The sequence below is a fragment of the Apis cerana genome, linkage group LG11, assembly GCF_029169275.1.
Source record: "Apis cerana isolate GH-2021 linkage group LG11, AcerK_1.0, whole genome shotgun sequence".
NCBI classification, from domain to species: Eukaryota; Metazoa; Arthropoda; class Insecta; order Hymenoptera; family Apidae; genus Apis; species Apis cerana.
In genome coordinates this window covers 12,809,598-12,836,777 of record NC_083862.1, presented here as the reverse complement: position 1 = coordinate 12,836,777, position 27,180 = coordinate 12,809,598, and the positions used below count along the sequence as shown (strand labels likewise).

At 39.2% G+C, this 27,180-nt stretch overlaps 2 protein-coding genes and 1 long non-coding RNA gene across 5 annotated transcripts; 2 read left to right on the top strand and 1 right to left on the bottom strand.

Annotated features, from left to right (window-relative positions):
• Positions 1 to 270: 270 nt before the first annotated feature.
• Positions 271 to 10,730, top strand: LOC107995145 (katanin p80 WD40 repeat-containing subunit B1). 3 transcript variants are annotated; one of them, XM_017052474.3, is made up of 15 exons: positions 271 to 413; positions 711 to 841; positions 976 to 1,320; positions 1,398 to 1,588; positions 1,672 to 1,822; positions 1,919 to 2,082; positions 2,173 to 2,294; positions 2,489 to 2,542; positions 2,691 to 3,234; positions 3,311 to 3,611; positions 3,691 to 3,870; positions 3,949 to 4,025; positions 4,100 to 4,174; positions 7,085 to 7,204; positions 7,283 to 10,730. In XM_017052474.3, the coding sequence occupies exons 1-15, from the start codon at positions 380 to 382 to the stop codon at positions 7,413 to 7,415; spliced, it is 2,622 nt and encodes an 873-aa protein (XP_016907963.1). In that variant the 5' UTR covers positions 271 to 379; the 3' UTR covers positions 7,416 to 10,730. The 3 variants fall into 3 exon arrangements, with proteins under 3 accessions (XP_016907963.1, XP_016907965.1, XP_028521167.2); XM_017052476.3 differs by lacking the exon at positions 2,489 to 2,542; XM_028665366.2 differs by lacking the exons at positions 7,085 to 7,204; positions 7,283 to 10,730 and adding an exon at positions 4,277 to 6,020.
• Positions 5,704 to 20,987, bottom strand: LOC114577156 (uncharacterized). Its single transcript, XR_009831978.1, has 2 exons — positions 19,753 to 20,987; positions 5,704 to 5,857 (listed from the first exon to the last, which is right to left on the bottom strand). It is a non-coding gene; the product is annotated as an uncharacterized LOC114577156 (long non-coding RNA).
• Positions 20,988 to 21,120: 133 nt separating this feature from the next.
• On the top strand, positions 21,121 to 26,119 carry LOC107995028 (uncharacterized). The gene is given in 4 exon segments (XM_062081101.1): positions 21,121 to 21,144; positions 22,163 to 22,315; positions 22,317 to 22,411; positions 25,957 to 26,119. Coding segments are annotated over 4 exon segments (435 nt in total).
• Positions 26,120 to 27,180: the final 1,061 nt, after the last annotated feature.

Here is a 27,180-nt window from a genome sequence, read left to right as displayed (position 1 = left end):
ACCGGAGAACTGGTGACATCTGGTGCGATCGATTAAAACGTAATCTCGATAGAAACAGAACTTCGATATTTTTCAACGTCACGTTAGTTCGCGCTACCCACGGACAGGCAGATTCAAGAAATGAGATACGACGAAGAGGTGGAACGAACGGTTTGTGAAAACGGACAGAAGTTTCAAGGAAAGGATTGCCTTCAGGACCACAACGCGGCGAGATGCTGTGGCCCCGTTGAACGATCGTCCATGCACTGAATAATAACACAAAGTAAAAATGTTACCTACGAATTCGAGCAAAAAAAAATTGTGCATCTGCAAGCTGAAATCTCAAATTGTTGTCGTTGCCAAATAAGTCGTGCACAACGCAATCCTGTGGTCCCGGAATATGGCTTCGTCCACGAAGAGGTCATGGAAACTCCGTAAGTGATTATTCCATTCGTATTCATATATTCTTTATTTAATACATCAATGTTCGATGTGCGTTCAACGGATTTTGTTCTGGCGGTCTCTCTTCTTTGAGAGATAAGTAAACAATTCATGTTTACAAGTTTATTGTTGAGATCCAACTATTAATCGTCCGCTGCATTTTCTTATTATGGTCATAACCTTTTTTAAATCGAAAATATATTATCTTTATGATATGTCGTTGAAAACTGACATTTTGTTCAGGCCACTTTAAAGAACAGTTTAAAAGAATGATGTTTTTCTCTATACAGAGGATTTTGTTGCCCACTCGTCCAATGTCAATTGTTTGGCATTAGGTCACAAATCTGGACGCGTTTTGGTCACTGGCGGTGATGATAAGAAAGTAAATTTATGGGCAGTTGGAAAACAGAATTGTATTATGGTATAATTTTATCTTTTTCCATATTTATTTGTTTAAAAAATGAATTAAAACATTGATAAAATTTTATTTTACATCAATTTAACATTTAATTTATAATTTGAATATTTGTATAATTTTGTTTTCTTGATTTTCAGAGCCTGAGTGGTCACACCACTCCTATTGAATGTGTAAGATTTGGACAGACAGAAGATTTAGTATGCGCTGGCTCGCAAACAGGAGCACTAAAAATTTGGGATTTAGAACATGCTAAATTAGCTCGTACATTAACAGGACATAAAGCAGGTATACGTTGTATGGATTTTCATCCCTATGGAGAATTATTGGCATCAGGAAGTTTAGATACTGCTATTAAACTTTGGGACATAAGGAGAAAAGGTTGTATCTTTACTTATAAAGGACACAATAGGATGGTAAATAGTTTAAAATTTAGTCCTGATGGTCAGTGGATAGCTAGTGCAGGAGAGGAAGGAATGGTTAAGGTAAATATTATATTTTGTTTTACAAATTTTATTTTTATTTTGATTAATATAATTAATTGATGTTTTTTTTTAATTAGTTGTGGGATTTAAGAGCTGGTAGACAGTTAAGAGAGTTTTCTGAACACAGAGGTCCAGCAACAACAGTGGAATTTCATCCTCATGAATTCTTATTAGCCAGTGGAAGTGCAGATAAAACAGTACATTTTTGGGACTTGGAATCTTTTCAACTTGTATCTTCTACAGACCAAAGTCATTCCTCTGCAATTAGGTGAGTGATCATAAATATTATAGAATATATTCATTATTATTAAAATTTTTCCATCATTTATTAATATTTCTCCTTTTCGTTAGATGTCTCTATTTCAGTCAAGGTGGAGAATGTCTTTTTGCTGGTTGCCATGATGTGTTAAAAGTTTATGGTTGGGAACCAGGTAGAACATTAGATTCCATTCCAACTGGTTGGGGAAAAGTACAAGATATAGCTATAGCTCAGAATCAATTGGTAAGATTATTGTAAATAAATTTAATATATAATATATATGTAATCAAATAAATATAATAATAATAGAATTTAAATATGTTTTTATTAATTATTTAGATTGGTGCAAGTTATCACACTGCAAATATTGTTTTGTACGTGTGTGATTTAAAGAAAATTGCTCCATTAGGAGGAGTTTCAACATCTGGTTCTCCATTTAGTCACGGAAATTCGTTAAGGAAAAGTTTTTCTAGAGAAAGACCACCTGGATTAAAAAAACACACGTAAGTTTCGTAAATATTTTTTATATTCATATATTATGTTTCATACAATATTTTTATATTATTTTTCTCTACATGATATTTTATTTATAGATTAGATGTACGAACTATAGAAGAAGCAGATAAATCTGGAACTGATCCAGAGGATGAATCAACATATGCAGATATTCCTAATGTAACCGAATATCATGACATTTTTCAGCCCAATAGATCATGTGAGTATAACTGTATAATTTCTTTCAATTTTTTGTTGCAAGATCTGTATGTATCATAACACATTCAAATCCTATTCTTGCTAACTCTCAACTACTCACCTATAATCACATATCTGAAAATATAAATGCATCTACAATTTGAATGTTATGCTGTATGGTTTGTGAATGAGCATGCTATGCACGATATGTTTCAGTGTCTCGCACTCCACCTCCAGAACCTGAGGCTTTCGAGGAGCCTCAAGATGTAGGTGAGTTCTATATTCTTAAAACAAAAATTTTCTGTATCTGTATCTTTTTCTTTTACACCAATATTGCATGAATTATTAATGTAAAATTTATATGTATCGTGTAGAAAGTGTTCAATTTTACATCATTCCATATATTTTCTTTTTATAGATCCTACGCAACCACAAATATTGCAAAATTTTTCTACCTCAATGTCAAGCTTAAATATAGTGGATTCAGAAGAGGTTCCGCCAATTTCATCACCGTCATCCTCGCCTCCATCCGCATCAACGTTATCGTTAACGAAGCCTGTACCAGTTCGTGTTCAACCAATTAAAACATCGCCGCCTCTTCAAAGAAATTCGATTACGACTACTAGCCAAATAAAAGCGAATCTTCAAGCAAATAATGGCCTTGGTAGAACATCGAAAAATTTGGCTTCTATACCACCTTTAAGACAGAACATTACACCTCTTCCTGGAAAAAAAAGCTGTCCTAATAATGATATAACAACACTTCCACAACCTCTAGGCCCTCAAAGATCAAACTCTACGCTAACGCCTCGTGTAGCACCAATGGCTGCCGTTCTTCCAGTAATGGATGATGGAAAACTAAAGAATAGAGCACCTAGCCCGGATTCTCCTAAGCATTATTTAAAAAGACAAAATAGCTGTAGAGATGGAGAACAGGGTTACGAAAGCGATTACCCGGTACAGTAAGTATAAATATGACGTCGTATAATAAGCATATTGTTTAACAATGGTATTGAAAACGTTTAACAATTGTTGCAGAATTAATAGTATAAGGCACAGTCCCTCCGATCCTGCGTTAAACAGGCCGAATACTGCGCAATCTAGGTCCACTTCGCTGAACAGGAATTTCGCTACCTCAATGTCGCTGTCCGCGCGCAACGCTTCCACAGCCACGACATTCGCCACAAAGAAATCAAATAAAGCTCAAGTAGCCCCAAATCTTAAGCTAGAGATTCGCGCTTCTCAAATAAGGCCGAGCATTGAGAACGCGGACAAAGGAGAATTCGTTCCCATAAGTGCCGATAAACCTTACGGTTTGGACGTTGAAACTTTCTTACCGGTGAGTTTGTATTATCTGAAAAATTAAAATGAAAGAATTGAATTGAATGTTGTGACACAACGGTCGTGTTCTTTAACAGAACCACTATGCAAATCCAACTGGATTAGGTTTTTCTCAAATGGGAGTTCTGAACGAGATGTCGGAAGCTGAAGTACTCAACAGCATGATGCGTGGTCATGAATCTATGATGGCGGTACTTACCAGTCGTCATCGATCATTGCAAATTATTTATTCTCTGTGGCATAACAAAGATCTTAAGGTAATTGTACAGCGTCCGACGTATATCGTTAACTAACTCACTATGGCAAGATTAATAAAAAATTATTCTATTTTTCAGGCTGCTGTGGAATCTGCCGTGGCGATGAACGATCTTTCGGTTATTGTGGATCTCTTGGGAATACTGACATTGAAACCGTAAGTACCACGATTGAATAAATAATTGAAAATCTTTCTTACAATTCTTACTTTACTTTAATTCTGTTTTTTAGGACAATGTGGAATTTGGATTTATGTAACTCTCTACTCGGTCCAATCGGTGATCTGCTACAAAGTAAATACGAAATGTAAGTGAACGTCTTTTAATATCTCTAATTTTTTCATTTTATTTCATTTTATTTATTTTTTTTTTTTTTGAATATCTCGCACCGCTATACCGACGTATAAAGTATGGACGTGTACGTACGCAACACACCGTTGTATGCCCGTTTACGCATATCCTGTAACGTTAGTTCAATTTCCATCGTGAAACACAACACGCTCGATGAATTGGAGAAAATCGAGACACCCCTGTGCTGAGAAGTGAGTTCTCGAATAGCAAACGCGAGACCAAGCAGGGTATTTCGAGTGGGGTCGCGTACACTTCACGTGGCTCAGCCGTCTGTATGGGAATGGCTAATTCGAGGAACGGGGAAATACGAGTTGAAGAGACTGACAAGTAAAGAAGGGTTCGCGAAAATTAGCCGAGACAATAGAAGACAGTGGCAGATGCAAATTCCACGCTTGAATCCTCGGCTGTATTGTTATTATTATGTCCGATCTCGAAACTCGAAGGGCCGTGCATATGTTGACTCACTTCATGGACAGTTACGGATAGTAAATCCTTTTCTTTCTTCACAGCCGATTGTGAATATTAATGATGGCGTAGGAAGTTGAATACGGCTGTGATGCATTCTTGAAAAGCACGCAGGGTATCGAAGGAAGGGATTTGTATTAAAATAGAGATAACTAATCCAAGCTATGTATATATTTTGGACAGTAGTTTCGAGTAAGAACCGGAAGGATCTAACAGCTCGTCGCACGACTGATGCTCGAAACAGTGTAATTAACCGGTGCACAGTTACAAGCTGTTGCTATTGAGCTGTCGTGGCGAGAAACGAGCATTTCCTTTCACGTGTGCATTGGTTATCCATTTCTTCCTGCCCCGTTCTTCCTCTAATTACGCACACAATGCGCATTATAAATCGTACACGCCTATTAAAGTCCAATGGATCGCGCGCCTCTTATATTTCATCGCTTCGCCTTCAACGTTCTTTACAAACAAAGAAAGAAAAAAAAAAGTAAGGCATGAATTTTATCGAGCAAAGCGATCGTTGCGCTACGTTTAATTTATTATCAAATTTCACAACACGATAAGATCGGTTAGTAATTGATTTTTTTCCAAATTAAAACCTCGGATCGTAGATCAGATAAGCCTGGAGGCTTTCCCGTATTAATCGAACGGCGAAGCCAATATCAAAATGCGATCTAATAATAGCACATCCGTTTAGAATGTAAGTCCACCAGTCCGGAAAATTGCTGTTCCATTCGTTACGCCGCCATTTATTGCGACGATCGTCTTGTTTTGCCTTCTTGCTTGTCATTGCTATTATTAGAACAGGAAAAAAAAAGAAAAAAAATGAAAAGAATGACAAATGTGCAATTTACGTATGAAGATAATTTATCGTTGCATCATCGGCCATAATAAAAATCGTAATTTAAATCTTAGTCATCGGAATTAATTAGAAATCATCGATCTTGCCATTTACGATTTCGAATCTTTGAAAAAAAATGTGGATATATCGTTAACACTCGAATACGTATAATAAATTTTTCGTTTCTTCGACGCTTTCCGTGGCCAGTCGTTTATGCCCGTTGCTCACGTTCAGGAAACTTGTAATCGATGCCACAAATGTGAATTCCGACTAATTTGTCGGTCGTCTAGCAGCTGCCGTCCATTCCTCTCTTTTTTCTGCCACAGTTGCACGATTCTTGAAATAAGAAAAAAAGCCAATTATGAAATCGTACGATAATATATATATATATATATATATGATCTTCGATCTCGTTTAAAAGCGTCTTATTTTCTAGTTGCGACAAAGACGAGCCAATGACTCTGTGTGCAAAGTTCGAAATAAAAATTCTCAAAGACAATTGTTTTCAAGGATATATCTCTAGGTAAACGAATCAATTTTTATTTCCCTTCCAAATTTTTTATTTTACATATGTTTTACCAAAACAGGTATTTATCATTTTTTTTCGTTCCTTGAAAATTCGAAAGTTCGAATTTCGAGATTCGGCCACGAGCTCGCACTGATTGCATTCGATTCACGGTTCGACGGCTAAATAATCGAAAGGGCAGGAAATTGCCAAGCTAAACATACACATCTCGACGTCGTAACGTAGCTCGGTTTGCGCGTAGCTATCCGCTATTTTCACGGCTGGTTCGTCACGCTGCTTTCGTCCTTTGGTCAAAGGTGGCAGTAGGCTCGTGAGAAAAAAAAAGGAGCGCGCATGAATATTCGATCCCGTGTCGCGTGCCGTGCGACGGAGGGTCGTTTCGATCGTTTTCCAATTCATCGATCCTTCCCCCCCCTGTCTCCCAAAATCGACCATTGCAGATGAAGAGGATTAAAAGAATTTTTTTCTGGAAATTAGAATTATAATTTTTACACACATTTTACGTGTAAAAATATTTGCCAAATATTTGTCATTTGATCAAACATCGTTGAATAAGGAAGGAGATCTTGGAAATATTACTTTGGCTGAGTGAGAATTTTCACAACTCGATCAAAACCGATAAAGATTGTGAAGATTACTTTTATTTTCCCGCGGACGATGGTGGCGCGTATGCAACGTAAAATATTGACGGTGGAGGCGATCGTGGAACATTTACGGGGCGGGCCGCGCGATTCGTCTCGCCGATTCGAACGGGAGCTCGCGTGAACCCTTTATCGCCGGCCAAAAGCGAGCGTGTCGAATTGCAGGGCCAAGCCTTTCGTGCCTTTCGTTATTTATTGGCATCGTTACGGGCTAATAACACGTTTTGGAACAAACTAGCCGTGACAAGCGACCGGTCGCAACCACCGCCCTTCTCTCCTCTCCTCTCCGCGAATCCTTCCCTTTCCTTTTTCTTCCCTTTTTTTCGCGTAATTTAATAAAATTCCCGATTCCTCCTCCTCCTATTCTCCCTTTTATTTTTATCTCGCCTGTTTCAGGTACATAACTGTAGGATGTTCGGCGTTGAGATTGATCCTACGAAACTTCGCATCCGTGATAAAATCGAACGTGGAAGCGCCCCTTCACACGATCGGTGTCGACGTGTCACGGGAGGAAAGGTAGTAGAGGCTCCCTCCTTCTCCCTCCTTTTCAAATATAACCAAATAAACGAAAAACTTTTTTAATCTCCCTTTCAGATACCACAAGTGCCTCTCCTGTTTCGAGAAGCTCTCGACGATCAGAGGTATCCTGTTGAAGAAACAAGGGACGCCGGGCAAATTGGGCGTTTTGTTCCGCGAGCTGGCCGTGCTGATAAGGAGCATCGAGTGACCACGGCTTAGGAACTTGGTGAACTCGACCGCCAGACTCGTCGCTACCTGACAGGGAATCGAGAAGAAGACTCGAGGAAGGAGGGGCGTGTGGACGCCGGCCACGAGGGAGAACCATCAACACGCTTTCGAGTTGCCTTACTCGGGGAAGCTTGGCGGATCAGTTCGCCGAGGAACACTCTCCTCCTCGCTCCTCGCCCCGTTCCGGGTCCTAACTTCCGATCCGGCGCCACGTTCGAGGAGGGAGACGAACGAGCAGCGGAAGACGTCCGTGAAATTGACGAAGATGATGAGGCTGAAGCGATGCTGAAACGATGCTGTGAAAGAAGAAGAAGAGATACTTTTTTCTTCCCCCTCCCCCTTTTTTTTTTTTTTTTTTCTTCTTCGCCCTTTAGCAATAAACGACCCAAGTGAAAATCGTTTGTCGACGGACTCGATTCGCGCGGGACCGCACAAGAGTTGGAGCCTGTCCCGTTTTTAAAACCCGGGTGAACCCCCCCCTCACTCCTTCGAGAACAGTTTGAGAAAAGTTTCGTCGATCGCGATCTGCTCATTGCGTCTTCACCCCCAGGAGAGAGAGAGAGAGAGAGTGAGAGTGAGTGTGTATGCGTGAAATACGTGTATATATATATATATATACATATATATATATATATATAAATGGTGTTGATGATTACACGATGTAAAAAAAGAAAAAGGGGGGAAAAAAGTGTAATATCATTTAATATATTACGCTGTGTACAGATATCGTATATATACATCGATCGCCGGTTTTTACAGAGGTTTTACGAAGTTTTACGAAGTTTGTGGTGCATGCGTCCCTCCCCTCGCATCCTCGAGGAGATATTAAATATGGCGGCATCGCGAGGACGAAATTTTTCTCCGTGATATTTCCTCTCGTTTATCCGCGAAAAGAAAATTATCGGGAATAATAATATTAATAATAATAATAATAATAATAATTATCAATGGCCTTCTTGCCCGATCTCGTGCCCCTTTTTACACATAATCGAACCCTGGTCGAACGAGGGAACGCGTTGAGAGAAGACGATAACGTTAATACGAGAGATAATTAAAAAAGAGATATAATAATAATAAAAAAAAAAAAAAAAAAAGGAAAAAGAATAGGTACACAAGAATTTTTCTTATAACAGGAGAACAGATGATAAGTAACAAATTGTATTTTTGCAAGAGCCATTTGCGTCCTTTCACTAAATAAAAAAAGGAAAAAAAAAAGAGAGAGAGAAGAAGATACTGTAATTAATAGGCGTGTGACTCGAACGTGACCCCCGATATATGTATCGCATTGAAGAGAAAAATGTGTTGAAGAACTCCTCGCGAGTTGATGAGGCGCAGAGATTTAGAATTGGTTCTCCTTTTTTTTTTTTTGAAATTCCAGCGTTGACGAGTATTCAGAGTTAAGGATAATTGTCGGAAAAAGAGACGAGAATGATAAAAATGTCTTGTATTACACTTATTCTCCTACGCCATTGCTCGTACTTTTGAAAAATGTTTCAAATGTTTGCACGTCGACGCGTCGAGAGTTTTGCAGAAAAAAGAAAAAGAAAGAGGGGAAAAAAAAACGCTTTGTCGACGACGCGATTCTAAGATTCTTTGTCAATTGCGCGCGGAACAATTTCAATTCTCGCCTCTTTTTCACTTGTCCCAGTGATACCGGTTTAATACGTTCCCACCCACCTTTTTTTTTTCTTCGTTCTTATATAAAATACAATCGTCTACTTTGAAATTAAAATTCGAGAATTGGGAATCGAGTCGAATTACTCCTTGAACGAGCGTAGTTTTATATTAGGATAAACGCGTTATTAATTAATCGTGGTCGCGGATCGTTAAATCTGCGAAATCACAGCTCCTCGAAACCACAGCTTTTTGCAAAACTGTGTAAAAAAACAATAACGAATATTTCGATTATCGAGAGGATGAGAGAGAGAGAGAGAGAGAAAGAGAGAATGATAATGTTTTTTCAAACAGATTTTTTGGATTTCTTTTTTTTCGCATGAATCGTGTAATAGAGATATACCTTTCGACATCGTGTTCCAGTGACAATTTTTTGGGATCAGAGAATCGGTCGGTTGACGAGGCGGTAAACGAACAAGGGAAAAAAAAAAAAAAAAAAAAGAAAAAAGAAGAAGAAAAAGGAAAAAAAAGACTATATAGCGTTATTTTTTAAAGATTTAAACGGCGAGAGAATTATTTTAACGGGAGGGACGAAACGTTTTTTGCGTTTGGTTCGAGCGATCGATCCCTTCTCTTTGGAGTATTTAGACGGAAAAGAGAGAAAGAAAGGGAAAAAAACGGGAAAAAAAAAAAAGAAAGATAAGGAAAAGGGTCCAGGGGCGGTTGTTTTTAATCGTTCGACCTCGTTGTATTTTTCGACTGTTCGAGATTCGAGTTATTTTTTTAACCGATGAAATTTTTCGAGCGACGCGAATATCAAAGAATATCCCATATTATCGCGTGTCGTCTTCGAAACAATTATTCTCGACACTCGCGCGAAAGTTGAAAGAAAAAACGAAACAATTATTCGAATATGTATTATTCGCTTTACAAAAAGATGTGTACACTCTCGTCCCTATAAGAGTTTTATTAACAAACCATGTTTTTATACCATGTGATCAAGTAAATTACCTTTACTGCTGAAAAAAAAAACGAATCGAATATTTTTTGTGATCCTGTTGCATATCAGTCTTTCTACTATTTTTTAGACTAAACTTTTTTTAAAAATGCCGTCGATCGAAGTTCTCCAGGCTTCTCGATTTACACACACACACACACACGCATATTATATTTACATATAATATAATATTGGAGGAGCACGATTTAAAACGATTCAAAGAAGATAAAGGAGTCGAGAGGAGTTCTCGAATTTATTTCTTCTTCGATCCCGTAGAATTCTCGATGGAACAGAGATGGGGAAAGGAGTTTTTTGAATCGGAGCGCTCAAAAACATGATCGTCGTTTCATCGAAAATTTAACTTTAGCCATTTTAATTAAGCGAGAAATTAAGGGAAGAAGAGAGGAAAAAAAAAGCAAAAGTAGAACAGAATAAAAAAAGAAAGGAAGAAAGGAAAAGAAGGCACGAGGAGACTATATAAACTCGTCGTCGGTTCCGTCCAACGTATTTTTATAAGTGGAGAGAAAGTGCGAGAGCCACGAGAGGAAGTGTGAGTGTGTATTATTATTTGTGTTCTTTAACACCTTGGCTGCGTTGAAAATTTTCCTGAATCTATCTAAAACTATCGTTTGATTCCATCAAAAAAAGAAAAAAAAAAAAAATCATCGAAGAGTAAAAAATAAATTATTTCCAAGAAAAACGCGCAACCGACGAAGAGAGATATTACGTTTCGCAGGCCGAGGTGTTAACGAGTTCAACAAAGTTGACGAAGCGCATCCTCGTGCTCGATCATTGCGTACTTGTACATAAACGCCTTCGTTGTTTAAGCCTTTGCACTCCTAACGAACAAATACTACGAGCTGCCTACGCTCAATTAATTGTAACTCGACACACTCGAACGATAGAGCTTACGACTGTAAACTTAGGATTTAATCGAAGGGACGTATATATATATATAAATTTGTGCAAGTGATTCCGATCCTCCGCGTGAAAACGATAACATTATAGCTGTTAGATATTAACGTTAAGTTGTGGCGTATTTTTTTCACCACCTTTTCTTTTTGTTTCTTTTTTTTCCCCCACCCCTTTTGCATATCATTCGTGCCAGTTTATAATCGTTTATAGGTAAAAACTCGAGAGAAAAAGAGATTTCGATTTTTTTCCTTTTCTCGTTATTAAGGATCGTTTCGAAGCGTTTGCGAAACAATTTTATCGTAATAATTTGCGATGATAATAATTACGATGATATACGAGCGAATACGTCTGTATTCGTAAACACGGTTCAATTATGAAACGGCGATTGATGAGGTTATGGGACGATTAAGATTAATATTAATATTAATATACGAATATATATATATATATAATATATATATTGATCGCCTGCTAGAAACGTTCTAGTTTTGTACGTTAATATGTAAATAACAATATAACGATATTTTCTATTATTAATCGTACTATTCCTCGTACTATTTGCGATTCGCACCAGTGCAAAGGATTAAAAGGCCTGCGGAGAGCGCATGCGCAGGGACGATTTGTTGATTAATTTTATTTTCTATTGCTTTCCCGTATCGCCTTGGAAGGATCGATGGGAGACGGTACTACGTGTAAAGAAAAAAAAAAAAAAAGAAGAAAAAAGAAAAAAAAAGGACAAAATTTTCTATATATTTTATCTATAGTTCTATTTGGACTGATATATTTTTTAAGAAATAATAATAATAATAATAATAATAATAATAGTAATAACAATAATAATTATTACAATTATATTAACAATAATCTTAATAGTAATCATAGTAATTGGAGATTTAATAAAAAAAAAAAAAAAATCTACTTAGATGGATTAGATGAATTTACATTATTATTAGTGGAGCCTAATTAGAGAATTGAAATAACAAACCTATTCGGATCTAGTTCTTTTCCGATTAAGCTTAGTTACTTTTTTAAACGCGTCTATCTTACTTATCGCATCTTTCGTAGAGCAAAACGTAGATAAAAATTATTACATTTTTATCGAAGTAAGGTGAAAAAAAAAAAAGAAGATATTGTGCACAGAGGGAAGCGATTTTTTTTTTTTCTCTCTCTTATCGAGCGATTAAACGATCAATTTTTGTAATTCAACGAGCTTGTCATTCTTACTACTGCCTTTACTACGCTATTTATCAGTTTCTTCGTTCCCACGCGTTCAAACTAACGCGATGAACGAACAAACTGAACCGTAACTGGACAGCTAAGAGAAAAATAATAATTCTACGGAAAATTTATGCAACAATCTTCTAAATTTTTCATTCCTTTTCATCCTCTCCTCCCGATCTTAGGAACAACATGTGAACAAACCGCGTGGAAGGAAGTTACGAAACCAAAAAAAAAAGAAAAATCCCCGTCGATCGACTCATCCATCAACTTCATTTTTTCTTTTTTTCGACGAAAGAGATTGGTGAATGGAGAGATCGAGATACCGTGAAACGAAGCGCAAATATTCGTAATCCGTGAAATATCACGGTCGTTCTAAAACGGGCCACGCGTGGCGGCTGTTTGCATCTAGATTATGTATTCATGGGATTATCCGAGGAGAGGAGAGGGGTTGCAACCCCTTCATCGATCACGAATATCGAACGCTTAAGAGGGCTATCGCTTCGAATACCGTTGCAACTCGATAAGCTTGAAAAAAAGAAATACTCTTAAAAAAGTATTTCCTCTAAAAATCAACCGTCGTTAGATCGGATATTTTTTACGACGTTCTCAGGGTGAATCAGGTGCAGGAGAGAAACGTAGGATTCCGCGGAAAGGGAGAAGGGTCGTCCTTGTTGTGACGGAGATAAGTTAAGCCCTGTTCTTGTCGCCACCTCGAGCGTCGAAAATGCTGTTTTCTCACAAAACGCCGGCAACAATGCCACCAAGGACGGCATTCCGTCCAACGAAAGGCCTAGCCGGCCCTCGGCCTAAGCGGATTATCCCCCAACTTAGCAGAAAGCGATACTCGAGAGCACACCTACGAATCGATGATACGCGTCTTTTTATTATTGTCATCGAGTCCGTCCCCTCGTCATCGTTTCCTCGTCTCCTTTTCTTCCCCCCCCCTGCCCGCCGCCGTGTAATCGCTATCCACCGAAGATCTTCTTCGAACGGACCTCATTCAACCTCCTCTATCTTCGTGCCCTTTCTTCCCCGTGTACCTTTTATTTTTTTAGCCAGGGATTCTAGCCTCCCACGAGAATAATCCCTCCCCACGCAAGCGAGAAATATATTAACAGTCTGAAATTTTAATCGTTCGGGCCCATCCGGGTTTTTGACGAAGAGCGGGCAAAGAGGATTAGAAGAGGGGAGCGGAAACGTTCGAGGAGCGTGTTCCTGTTTCTTCTCTTTTTTTTCGCAACTTACGTTAAAATAAAACAGAGAGAAAGAGAGAAGAGTAGGTTGGAAATCATTGGCTCGTAAATATAATCGGGCCAGGGGTTGGTTGGCGGGCAGCCGGCGATGGGATTGGCTAATTACGGTGCGGAGGGGTGCGCTTGACGTCACTGGGCGTGCACGGGCCGCGATTGGCCGTGGGCGAAGGGTGGAGGACCCTACCCCCTCGGATAGGGTCGCTCCCCTCGTGAACGCGCGTGAAATTCCGGGCGAAGGGGGAGGCGAGGTGGGGAGAGAAGTGTTTTTGCGAGTGAAAAGCGGGGACGAAGGGAGGAGAGGAGAGGAGAGCACTTTGGCACGGTTAATCGATAGCATCTCGCGGTGCCTCTATCGTCTAGTCTTTTTCCCTGCTGCGTGTCGAGGACAGAAATCGAGATATCTTTTCCTTCGAGGAAACGAATAACATTTCAACGATCCTCCCTGGTTTATTTGATTAAAGCAAATTGCACGACAATTTGAACGACGATGTGTCGTTACGAACGCTCGTTCGGACGCCTAGCCGGAGAGAAACGGGAGCTAATGGGGAGGGCTCTCGAAGGAATGCACGAAAGGGAAAGGCGAAATAGGAAATGGGCAAAGTTTGGAGTTTCTAAAGTGTTGGCCAGGATAATTCAAGGAGGTCACGCACACGCCAGATGGGTCCCGCGCACTCTGCATGCGTGCAGAGACGCGTGGATTTCGTTGGATGCACGATATTTGCAGCTGGCGGGCGTGCGTAAGGAACGGGGATGCCGAGCACGTGCTCTCCTTTTCGACCAGGCTCCTCCAGACTCGCAACTTTCTTCGTGAATTTCCAGCCAATTCAGGAGGAGATTCCATTTCCTCGGAGAATAAGAATTAGAAAGAATCACGGAGGAATCTTCGTAAAAACACGAATGAATATAAACAATTTTAAGCGAAGAGAAGTCAATCGAGAAGAGGAGAAATATCTTTATGGAGGAAGCAGGCATGAAAATACGATTAGAAAGGCAACCATGTTCCAGCGTGGTTGGATCGCAACGGTTGGAGGCAGGCGCGTTGAAATAATGTTCCGTGACACCGCGAATTCGCTCCACCGATCCAGCAATCCGGTCAGCATCCGTACAAGGCGGACCGTTATCGGCCGGCCACCGCGTATCGCCGACAACCATTGTCAACCGATGCGCGTGGTCGCCGATCAACGTGACGAGACCTTGCGTGTGCCTCTTACATATAGGATTACGGTATCGATATCGAATTATACGCCGTCTTGAATCGATACCGGTGGAGAAAAAAAAATCGCCCGACCTCTCTTTCTCTCTCTCTCCCTCGAGAAAGGATCCTTCTCGTCCGTGCGCACTGGCGTGGAATCTCCTTTCCTCCTTCTTTTTACATCTCGATTTTTGCCCATTTACTGCTCTCTTTGATCCTCTTTCTCGAAGATTACAAAATTATTAATCATCGGTTTACGATTCTTAAGAGGAATTTGTTGGTAGAAAGTCGACTTGGCGGTTCGCCAAGTTTCTGCCACGTCGACGTGGAATGGAAGGGGAGGGGAGGGGAGAGGAGGGAGAGGGACGAGAATCGCAAAAAGCGTGGGACGAGTGCAAAAAATAATCGATAACAAAGAGAGCGGTAATTGAATTAAGCGAAAGGAGCGCAGAATTCTTCAAGAACTCGAATATTCCGATTGATCACGCCTGAAACACGCGAAACACGGCCTTTCTTTACGGGCAAACTGTTTACCTTCCATACTCGTAAATACGAGGGAAATAAATAAAAGAATTCAATTCAAGACGGACGAGAGAAGTAACCGTTGCGAGACGAGTCCTCTTTTGTGCGGTTTCGCGCTTATGCCATTTTTCTCGTCCTCCTCGCTGCTGCACGATCACCATGACCAGCGTCCTTCCCCATTCACAGAAGACAAAGTAACCGTGTAATCGAGCCTCTCCTCGAGGAAGCTCCTTCCGATCCGCTATCTTCTTTTTTCTCTCTTTTTTTTCCCCTCCCTCCTTTGTGCCCCATCCTTCGCCGATTCCTTCTTTCTTTTCGCATACGCCGGATGCTCCCTTTCGTTCCACTCGGAAACGGATAAAATTGGACGGAATTGACGGAAAAGCGGGATCGAAATTTTCGTTTAAACGACGTTTCTTCCTCGAAGAAAAATGGAAAATTCTTTTCTCGAGCAACTCGAGATTGTCTTAACGAAAAAATGAACTTGTACACTTTCTTAAGATTAAAGGAATGACAAATCGATATCTCTTTATTAATTGGGAATTACGAAATCGAGAATGGATAAAGAGTGAGAGCCGCCTTTGAACGAACGTGTACGTAATTTTTCACAAAGTTTCGAAAAATTGTACATTATGCAACAAGTAGACGATTACGTTAATTATGTGGTCTCTGTTCCCGATGGCGGACAAGAGGAATATCGAAAAGATCGTAGCACTCGAGGAATCGTGACTCGGTCGCGTCAAAATAAACATCTGCGTGCTCGATCCTTCGAGGACCTCTTCAGAAACTCTCGGAGAGGAGAAGCCTCCGTGAAGGGTCAGCTTGCGCAAACAAGATCGGCAAACACGAGGCTATTTTCTATTTCCGGCCGGGAGCACGCGTGGAAAGTCAAACAAATGATCGATGGATCGACCGCCTCCTCTTTCCCTCCAATCCTGAAAATAGTTCAATATTTATCCATATTTGCCACCTTTCAAACACGACTTTCATCCATAATCCCCCTCTTATACACCTTTTTACACTCTACGATCGAAATTCGAATGACAAGTTTCAACGAGCAAGTTTAACCTCTCGATATGTGCTTTTTTTTCGCGTTGCATTAATTTTATCACCGCATGTATCGTAAATACGATAAAAAGAACTATCCTTTGTATTAAATTTCACTATCCTTTGTATGAATTAATACTCGCGTTAAATTCGATCAACGTCACAACCCGTGCATCTGTTATAACCTCAAACGGCGTTGAGCTTCGACGTATCTCCATCGATTTTCGCACACCTCGCTAAACATCTAAACACTTAACACTCCGTCGTTGAAACCTTCCCGTAAAATTACTCCGTATCGAAACTATCGTGCGTCTCGATCGTCGAAAGAAGAGGTTAAGAGAAAACTGAGAAAAAAGTATCGAAAGATGGCGCGCTGTGTACGCTCCTTCGCAATAGTGCCATTTAAAGTGGGTTTTAATTGAAAGGCGCGTAACGGCTGATTAAGCCGTGAAGGGGGGTTTTCAATTCACGCTCGCGCGCGAAAAACAAAAGTTGACTAAGGAACAATGGGTGCCGCATGCACGGAATCGGATTGATTAAAACGAGAATTAGGGAAATAAAAGGTCGCTAGTCCTAATTGAGCCTAGCAGCTTATCGCCTAACCTTATGTCGACCCTTCCAGATTGCCAGCTAACTTTACGAGCCCTGACATCCTTTTGCCTTTCGTGCTCGAGAAACATTAACACGAGATTTCTCGCCTGCCTTCATTGTACCGGCCCACCAATGGTAGGCAACGTTCGGAACCGAGGAAAATTGAAAAATCGTTCGTGAAAAGGAAAATGAAAAACTTAACTGGATATAATTGTTAGGCTAAATATTTGTCAAGCAGATGGTGGTTAAAGGGGATTTAAATTTAAAGGAACCAGAAAAGAGACAATAGAGACACGCTAAGATTTAGGATTTAGGCCCGTAGACCCTTTTAGACCTGTGATCTAACGATTATTCGAAAGTCGTAGCTACCTTTGGTGCATTATTCTAAATTTAAAATTTTTATTGCTCCAAGAATAAACGTAATTATAAACGAACAAAGCGAGAGACTCTATTCCAATTGTCTCGGCATTACTAATCGTAAACGTTTAATAAATATACATAACTTTTAATCCCTTCTCGACCCGCTCTAATTCTGTTCCGACAAAATTGGAAAATTTTTCCACAGTTTTTCCAAAATACTTTCGAGTTTAAAAAAAGAAAGAAAGAAACGTAGAGGAAGCGGAGAGGAAGTGTTCGCGGGTGGATAACACACCGGCTGCGCTTTACGATCCCCTCCCTCGCCCCTTCACCCCTCGAGAAACGGTTGCGCGAGCGTGCACAATATACAAAACGTTAATATCCTGCGACGAGGAGTTAATGGACACGGTTGAGGCTTCCCCGGTTAGGTAGGCCCGCTCATAATATATAGTCGATGTAACAAGGTTATAAACCGGGTGCAGGGAACCCCTTTCGCTCGTTTCGCGCGCCTCCAAGAGTCCGGCCACGTTTTCAAACGTGACGAGGACAAATTGTGGATCCACGTCGCTCCCTTGTACGCGTTCCTCCCTCGCTCCATACCCGCCCTTCCTCCTTCTCGTGATCGATGGTCCTACCAGGTGATGCACCCTCTCGTTAAAAACCCACCCCCTTCCATCCTCGAAATCTCTTTCTCTCTCCTTTTTTTTTCTCGCTCTGTTATTAGTCGGATCCTTTCTCTCTTTCCCTCTATCTCTATCTTTTGTCCTCCTAGTTGATTTTTTCGGGGATGACTCGTCGATGCTCGCACAGAATTTAATCGGGTGTCGATTCGTCTCGGGGGCGGGTTCATGAAAAGATCGTGTGGAAATAGATCGCAAATTTGGAAATTTTATAGGCTTTATTAGGAGAATTATGGAATCAGGAAAGTGAAAAAGGATTGCAACTTTTGCTGCAGAGATGTATTTATTAAAAAAATTACCAATGGAAATCACGAAAGTGAAAAAGAAAGGTTGCACAAAGATGTATTAGATGTATTATTTAAAGGTGTATTTTGCAACTTTTGCTATTACAAGTCGATTAGAGATATATTCTAGGCTTTATTAAGAAAATTATTAATGAAAGTGAAAAAGGATTGCAACTTTTGCTATTACGAGTCGAATAGAGATATATTTGAGGCTTTATTAAGAAAATTATTATTAATGGAAATCAGGAAAGTGAAAAAGGATTGCAACTTTTGCTGCAGAGATGTATTTATTAAAAAAATTACCAATGGAAATCAGGAAAGTGAAAAAGAAAGATTGCACAGAGATGTATTAGATATATTATTTAAAGGTGTATTTGCAACTTTTGCTATTATAAGTCGAATAGAGATATATTTGAGGCTTTATTAAGAAAATTATTAATGAAAGTGAAAAAGGATTGCAACTTTTGCTATTACGAGTCGAATAGAAATATATTTGAGGCTTTATTAAGAAAATTATCAATGGAAATCACGAAAGTGAAGAAAAAAGATTGCACAGAAATTTTTAGAGGCCGTATTTGCAACTTTTGCTATTATAGATCGAATAAGGATTTATCGATGAACTTTTGAAGGGTTTATCCATTGAAGATTATCAATGAGAATCATGAAAGTGAAAAAGAATTGCACAGAAATTTTTAGAAGCCGTATTTGCAACTTTTGCTATTACAAGTCGAATAGAGATATATTCTAGGCTTTATTAAGAAAATTATTAATGAAAGTGAAAAAGGATTGCAACTTTTGCTATTACGAGCGAATAGAAATATATTCTAGGCTTTATTAAGAAAATTATTAATGAAAATAAAAAGGATTGCAACTTTTGCTATTACGAGTCTTTATTAAGAAAATTATTAATGAAAGTGAAAAAGGATTGCAACTTTTGCTATTACGAGGAATATATTCTAGACTTTATCATAGAAAGATCATGAATAAAAATCACGAAAGTGAAAAAGAAAGATAGCACGGAGATTTTTAGAGGCCTGAGCGAGGATGAATGAACATCCTAAACGCGGTGGTCCCCGTAGAACGCGTTTCTTAGACACGCTGTCTTATAAATATAGACGGAGGGTATTATATTTCTCGGTAGAAGGAGGCGATGTCGCGGAAAACGGCCGCCGTTTCCCACAAGCGGAAGGATGGGGGAGGTCGTTAATCGCGCAGACATCAGAGACGTCTGGCAGGAGAAACAAACAGAGCAGTGAGATCGTAGCCGTGGCTTTTATTATCGGCGTAAGCGCGGTTTTATTACGTCGAAAAACTGTTTGGACCGCCGTCACGGCTTAACCTTGTGGAGGAGGGGGGGCAAAACGATCCCCTTTGACCAGCGCCGACACCGCGACCAGTTCCATCCTCCTCCACCCGACTTTTCTCTTTCCCTCGTTCCTTCTTACGTTCGAAAGAAATTGTTCGTCCCCTTCTCGACATCGAGAGGAAAAAAGAAACGCGAAATTGATCCTGAGAGAAATCGAAGAGTCGAACGTGAAAAGGTATTCAGTGGTATAATTTGTCTAATTTTAACAAGGGGATGAAGAAGGGTGGATTTTTGCCGGCACCGTGTTTGTAAAATTAGGGAGATAGAGAGAAAATTACCGGTGCGTCCAGTTTGATGGGCGGTCAGTTTCCCCGGACGAGACTGGTCGAATTTCCTCTGGTTGAATGGACCTGTGAGGAGGATCTACCTTTCCTTCCTTCCCTTTCTTTCTTCCTTCTTTCTCTCCTCCTCCCTTTATTTCGAATTGAAAAAGCGAGGTTCGAATCGCGAGCCGAGGTTGAACAGACGCGCGTGCACCGCAGCTGCGCGCTACTTAATTGAGAGAAAGGGCGACGCCGCGGGAAGCACCTTGTAAATTTGCCCCCACCCGTGTAATTCGATCAAGAACCCCGTTGACTCGCGACACTGTTGACACATTTGGTTATTTTGACGTCACGCTGGGAACCATCGATTTCGAACGCTCTCCTAACCCTTCCGAGGGCCCACCTCCTTCTGGGACCACCCGCGGATCGTGCTGCTCTCACCGACGGGCCGCCAATTGCGGCAGAGTGCAGCCAGAGGAATTTAACGGCGATCGTGATTGAAAACAATTCGACGAGAATTCATCCTTTCGTCGCGAATATTTTTTAAAACGAAAACTCGAGCGTTTCTACGATTTATCTTTTTGTGTCTCTCGCTTTAATCTAGATCGATCGCGGAACATTGCTCGAGGGATTTAAAAATTCTAGGGAACCCTAGGGAACTAACGTTCTTGTAAATCTAACACTTAGGAAAAAATTGCGTTATGAAGCGTTCGTACAATTTATCGATAGAAAAATAATTTGTCAATGAGTGAATATTGTGCAGCAATCTTTTCTAAGTGAATTTATCTCGCTTTAATGCGATTTTATGGAATATTGGTCGAGGAATTGGGGATTTAAGAATTCCAGGGGAACCCTAGAATTATGTTCTTTTAAATCTATATCACTTTAAATAGAAAATTGATGGTGAGGAATTCTACAACGGATTAACATAATTAATACTTAAAAAAAATTGTTATGAAGCAATTTACTTAAAAATTTATCGATAGAAAAATAATTTGTCAATGAGTGAATATTGGGCAACAATCTTTTCTATATGAATTTATCTCGCTTTAATGTGATTTTATGGAATATTGTTTGAAGAATTGGGGATTTAAGAATTTTAGGGAATTCTAGAAAATTAACGTTCTTGTAAATCTAATACTTGAAAAAATTATTACGAAACGTTTGTACAATTTTTCATTTTGTGTAATTATTCTTATTATCTCTCGCTTTAATGCGATTTTATGGAATATTGGTCGAGGAATTGGGGATTTAAGAATTCCAGGGGAACCCTAGAATTATGTTCTTTTAAATCTATATCACTTTAAATAGAAAATTGATGGTGAGGAATTCTACAACGGATTAACATCTCGCTTCGAATTTATCTCGCTTTAACGCGATTTTATGGAATATTGTTTGAAGAACTGGGTAAGAATTGATTTAAGAATTCTAGGAACTAACGTTCTTAAATCTAAATAAATCTAATACTTAAAAAAAAATTGCGTTATGAATAATTTATCGATATAAATAAAAATAACTTGTCAATCAATGAATATTGGGCAACAATCTTTCCTAAATGAATTCATTTTCCTTTAATGCGATTTTGTAGAATATTGTTGGAAGAATTGGGAATTTAAGAATTCTAGGGAACTAATATTCTTATAAATCTAATACCTAAAATAAAATAGCGTTCCTACAATTTATCTCTTTATTCAATTATTTTTATTTAATTGTCTCTCGCTTTAACGCAATCTCATAGAATTAATAAGAATTCTAGGGAACCCTAGGGACCCTCCACACCGGATTAACAATATAATTAATACTTAAAAAAAGAGAGGATAAATAATCCGATCACTGCAGAGCGATGATGCGCGTCGTATTCGGATTTTTCCTGTTTAAAGCGAGCAAATAAATCTCAAATAAATTAAAGGTTAAAAATAAGGCGGGAGAGAAATTGGTTTATATATAAATCTCATCCTCGGGACGGGCTCGCGCGAAATTTAGCACCTAGAAGACAGTTACGAGTCGCGTATACATAGGATCCCGAGACAGCGGCACTCTAAACCGCTAATTTCACAGTCGTTTAAACGGCGATAATTCATCGAGATTTACAACGTAAGCGCCGCGGCTCGAGCTTGACATCATATTCCATTAGAATCTCGAAAAACCGGCCGACGGGGCTCGCGATTTTACGAGCTCCCCTCCCGCAAAACTTTGTTTCGTATCCATCATTTCACACACTCGATCCCAGATCCAATATATTCGATTCGCTCATCGAATCAAATCGAAAATTAAATATTATTACGAATCATCCATCATCGTCTTATTCACTTAGATATTTATTTAGATCGCAGTTCGAAATATAACAGTTTTTAATTACTCGAAGCAAATTTGTTCACCTATTTCTCCGAATTTCACTCACTCGGGGATCAACATTTGATTCCAGAAGAATAAATCGTTGCTCGAGAATGGAAAAATTCGACCGGTTATCGCGAGGTGGAACAGTCTGGAGGTTAAAGGGAAAGCGGAAACGATGATCCAGTTATTCGAATCGAGCTTCTCCCCTCGAGCCGTTCCCGTAAAATCGAGGCCCGGCCCGCACAAAAGTCGCGTCCTCCTCTTTGAAGCGCGTAACAGAAGCGGAACCGACATTTGCATCGGCGTGGAATCGTGGCCCCTTTTCCAATCCGAACAGGTACGCTTATTTTCCCTTCCAAAAATGCGCAAACCGATCCGTCCTCGGCCGTCGAAGGAAACGACAGCCGGACAATGACTCCATTCGTATCCTCTTACGCGTGCGAATTACACGGATCGAGGAACGTGAAAAACCATCGATCATACAACGAAGAAACGGTGAAAACGTTGACGCGCCTGTCTCTCTTCGATCATCAAAATTCTTTAATTCTCCCCCTTGGATCGAGCGGCTCGGGTGTAAAAGTACCATTTTCCAAAAAATTCCCCTTGCAATTGTTTCGCATCGAGAGCGAAACCTCGTTCGATTCTCTCAATTTTTCTTTCTTCGAGGGGGGAGGGATAAGGGAGATTAAATGAGAGACACTGCTCGGCTCCTCTTCTTGACAAATTCTCTCGTGTAAACTCGACTTCTGGTGGATTAATAGCGGCGAGGAATTCCAGCTACCTGTTCCGACACGGAGAGAGGGGGGGAAATGAAAAATCGCACGGATTTTCGAAAAGCGAGAGATCGTCGTTAAATTTACCTTTGATCCTTGGACGAGGCTTGGGAAGAAAGAGAGAGAGAAGTTGGAGAGGAGATGAATGAAAGGGAAACGAGCTGCGAGCAATGGCGTGACGGGAAGTCGTTTCGTCAATGGCCACCGTGTATAGGCAGCTCCGACAATAAAGCCAACGGAGAAGTCCAAAGAGGGCTCCATCCTCCTTCGATCTCGCCTGAAAATACATGTATATATATATATATATATATAGAGAGAGAGAGAGAGCTGCAAGTTGTCGAGGTGTAAATGGCACGAAATGGCACTAAAAGGAACCTCCTCCTCCTCTACCTGCTGGACACCTTTTCAACCGTTTTTCCTCTCCTCTTTCTTCTCGTCTCTTCCTCGATTGAAACGTAACGTCGACGCATCCAGCTCCATTCATCGAGATAGGACGATCTCTCTCTCTCTTTCTCTCCTTCCTTCGTTCTCTTCGATTTTTCTTTTTTAGGAAAAAAAAGAAATTTTTCGCAAATGAATAAAAAGTATTCTTGGAATTTGAATAAGAATATTGGAACGTTGAAAAATGGAAAAAATTCGACGAAAAAAACTCTCTATTCATTTCCTTTCCTTCCAACAGCCAATAATGATAATAATAATGATAAACGTACGCTGTACAATATAAAAATTTGAAGAAGAAAGAGAGAGTTTGGAAGCCCGTAGGATGTGTCCGCTTGCAGGGTATAAATATAAAAATACAACCGACGCCATAGATGAAGAGGATCCTGTGTGTAAACAGGATAGCGTTACAGATTCCTTAAAGAGAGATCCTTTACCTTCGTTGAACGGCCGTCCAAGGAGGAGGGGAGGGCTGAATCGGGGATTAAGCCGGGTCTCGATGCTTGCTTTCCCCCTCCTTTCTCCGCCTGGAATCGCGCCTATGTCTGTCCCTCTCCTCCTCGAAATTCGACGGATCAAAGGTGGGCCTGAAAAAGAAGCTAATCCGTATGGAACATGCGTACGTGCATTTGGCTCGAAGCCAGGAGGATATCGTGAATGGTATTACGAGATGTGGATCATAGGTGGGTGGGTACTGTTTACGCTTTTCTTCTTTTTTTCGTGGCAATAACTCTTTCTAGAATCGGTGAGTTGTGCGTTTTTCGGGATAATAATAATTTTTTAAGGAAATATTCGCTTGGAAGTTGAACGGATTGTTTGGAATCGTGTATTTATAAACTTTGTGTTTCTTCTTTTTCTGTGATAATGATTTGCTCTTTTGAACGGTCAAAGAATGTTTGGAATAGAATTGTGCATTCTTTATGCTTCTTCCTCTTCCAGTGGCGTAGTAATAATTTTTTTTTAACTTTTCAGAATTGATGATTTAATTGATGGTTTACGAGGAATGTTTAATATATCCTCATCGTATCATGTCTCTCTTTTAAAAATTAATATTACAGTTTATGGAATTAATGATTCGTCTTGTTGAAAATAATAACAGTAATTTTTAAGAAATTTGCCCGAAGGTTGAATGAAAATAATCTAGGACAGAATAGTATGTTCTCGCGTCATTTAGATCATAATGGATGGATTCCATACGGATTAATACCTGAGTAAGTAAGAAGGAACTTTCCCTTGCCATTTTCTTTTCCATTTCTTCTACTAATAACAACCGATAAAATTTTTCTTATACCGATTCTTTCTTAACTTTTCTGACCTTACTCTTTCTAGAATGTATCTATTGTTGTAACAACAGTAATAATAATAATAATAGTTTTTGAGTAGGAAGAAATTTGCTTGGAAGGTCGTAAACGAAAATGATCAAGATCCTACCCTTTTTAGAATTGGAGATTATAATAACAATAATAATAATTTTTGAGAACAAAGAAATTCACTTGGAAGTGAAAACAAAAATAGTCGAGGATCAAATTTTCCACTAATAATAACTTATTCTTTTTATCGACGATTTATTTTTGTTATAAAAACAATAAAAATGATAATAATTTTTGAGAATCGAGATTCATCAAATTTTCCACTAATAATAACTTATTTTTTCTAGAATCGACGATTTATTTTTGCTATAATAACAATAATAATGATAATAATTTTTGAGGACAAAGAAATTCACTTGGAAGTGAAAACAAAAATAATCGAGGATCATCAAATTTTCCACTAATAATAACTTACTCTTTCTAAAATTGACGATTTTTTGTGTTTTTTATAACAATAAAAATAATAACAATAATAATTTTTGAGAATAAAGAAATCTACTTGGAAGTTGGAAAATAATCGAGGATCGTCAAATTTTCCATTAATAATAACTTATTTTTTCTAGAATTTATTTTTGCTATAATAACAATAATAATGATAATAATTTTTGAGAACAAAGAAATCTACTTGGAGATTGAAAACGAAAATAATCGAGGATTATCAAATTTTCCATTAATTCTTCCTTCACTAATAAAATAATAACTTACTCTTTCTAGAATCGACGATTTATCTTTGTTATTAATAACAATAAAAATGATAATAATTTTTGAGAATCGAGGATCATCAAATTTTCCACTAATAATAACTTATTTTTTCTAGAATCGACGATTTATATTTGTTATAATAACAATAAAAATAATAATAATTTTTGAGAATCGAGAATCATCAAATTTTTCATTAATAATAACTTATTTTTTCTAGAATCGACGATTTATATTTGTTATAATAACAATAAAAATAATAATAATTTTTGAGAATCAAAATTCATCAAATTTTCCACTAATAATAACTTATTTTTTCTAGAATCGATTTATCCTTGTTATAATAAGAATAAAAATAATAATTTTTGAAGAAATCTACTCGAAAACGAAAATAATCGAGGATTATCAAATTTTCCATTAATTCCTCCTCCACTAATAAAATAATAACTTACTCTTTCTAGAATCGACGATTTATCCTTGTTGTAATAACAATAAAAATAATAATAATTTTTGAGAAGAAATTTGCTTGGAGGTTGAAAATGGGCGAGAATTTGTTGTTTGGAACGGTGCGCTCTCGACCCCTTTCGGCGTCAATACGTCAGCGAGACGGCGTTTAAGCCGATTCCAGGGCAGGCTGCCGGCGTATTTACCCGTTTCGGGATAATGCGAAGGCGCGATACAAGTCGGCCGAAATCGTGGATTATTCCGTGGTACATGGGAAAGGCAAACAGAAAGGGCAGCCGAGCGTGTAATAATGGACTCTAATTTATGTCCAACTTACTCTTCCTGTCTCTCACCGCGAACAAATTCACTTCAACTAAAAACTTATATAAACCCCCTCGTACGCGTTTAACAAAGTCTGCTCGCTTTCCTCTGCCGACTGAATTTCTGAATAAATTCCTCGATTCTCTTCGATTCAGCAAGAAACCCATCGGTTTTCGATCGTCTTGGAAATTGGAAAAATTGGCCAAGGTAGAGAAAAATAATATTTGACGTTTCACACCCGTTGAAAGACGGACAGAGAGAGAGCGTTAATAAAAATTTCACTGGTCGATGCTCACGCACCATGGATCCTCGCGAGGCGTGCGCTCAACGAGGATCTCGGGTACGTTAAGCAGGTAACTCTTTCGAGCACCCCTCATCTTTCTGACCCGTCGCCCAGCGGGATCCTACGTGGCACCCCTCCCCCCTTTATTTTGATTTATTCGACGTTAAACTCGCTTTCACGCCCGGTGGCCCGTGCCTCCGAATAACTGTTGCCACCATTCGAAGCAGGAAAAAATTAATAAAGAAGCATTTCCACCGATAGAGCGCAATTGTTTTCATTTCGACCGAAACAGTTTAATTGTCGACTTTTCCTCGACGAGCCTTGGTATTTTATGATTACATCTTGGATTGGAGCCGTTGAAAATTATTGTGTATATATATATATATATTAATTACAAATCGATAAGATCGCAAAAGTCACAGATTTTTCGATAAACATAAAGATGGAAATTTCCCTCCAACCCCATTTTCGGGGAGCAGAAGGGGTAACACATGTTAAGATAGAAGGAACGATGGGGTTGGATTCGCTGAATTTTTACCCCAAAAGCGAGGTTTTGTGTCGGCTCGGTCGTAAATCAAGGGGCGTGAAATCAATTACCACTTATCGATGATCCCGAACCCTGAACCTGTCGCTTGCGATCCGTTCTTTCCAATTTTTTATCTCCGTTGGCAGAGAGGAAAAAAAAAGAAAAAAAGAACGGAGAAAATCAAGTCGCGAAACGAGCAAGCCCACCCCAACGATACGAATTAATTTCGTACGACGTAACTTTTGTGCTCCT

Excerpts from the sequence above, each read along its gene's own strand:
- LOC107995145 (XM_017052474.3), top strand. The coding sequence starts at position 380 with ATGGCTTCGTCCACGAAGAGGTCATGGAAACTCC. Across the intron at positions 1,589-1,671 it reads AGTCATTCCTCTGCAATTAG|ATGTCTCTATTTCAGTCAAG; the intron begins GTGAGTGATCAT and ends CCTTTTCGTTAG. Across the intron at positions 1,823-1,918 it reads CTATAGCTCAGAATCAATTG|ATTGGTGCAAGTTATCACAC; the intron begins GTAAGATTATTG and ends TTAATTATTTAG.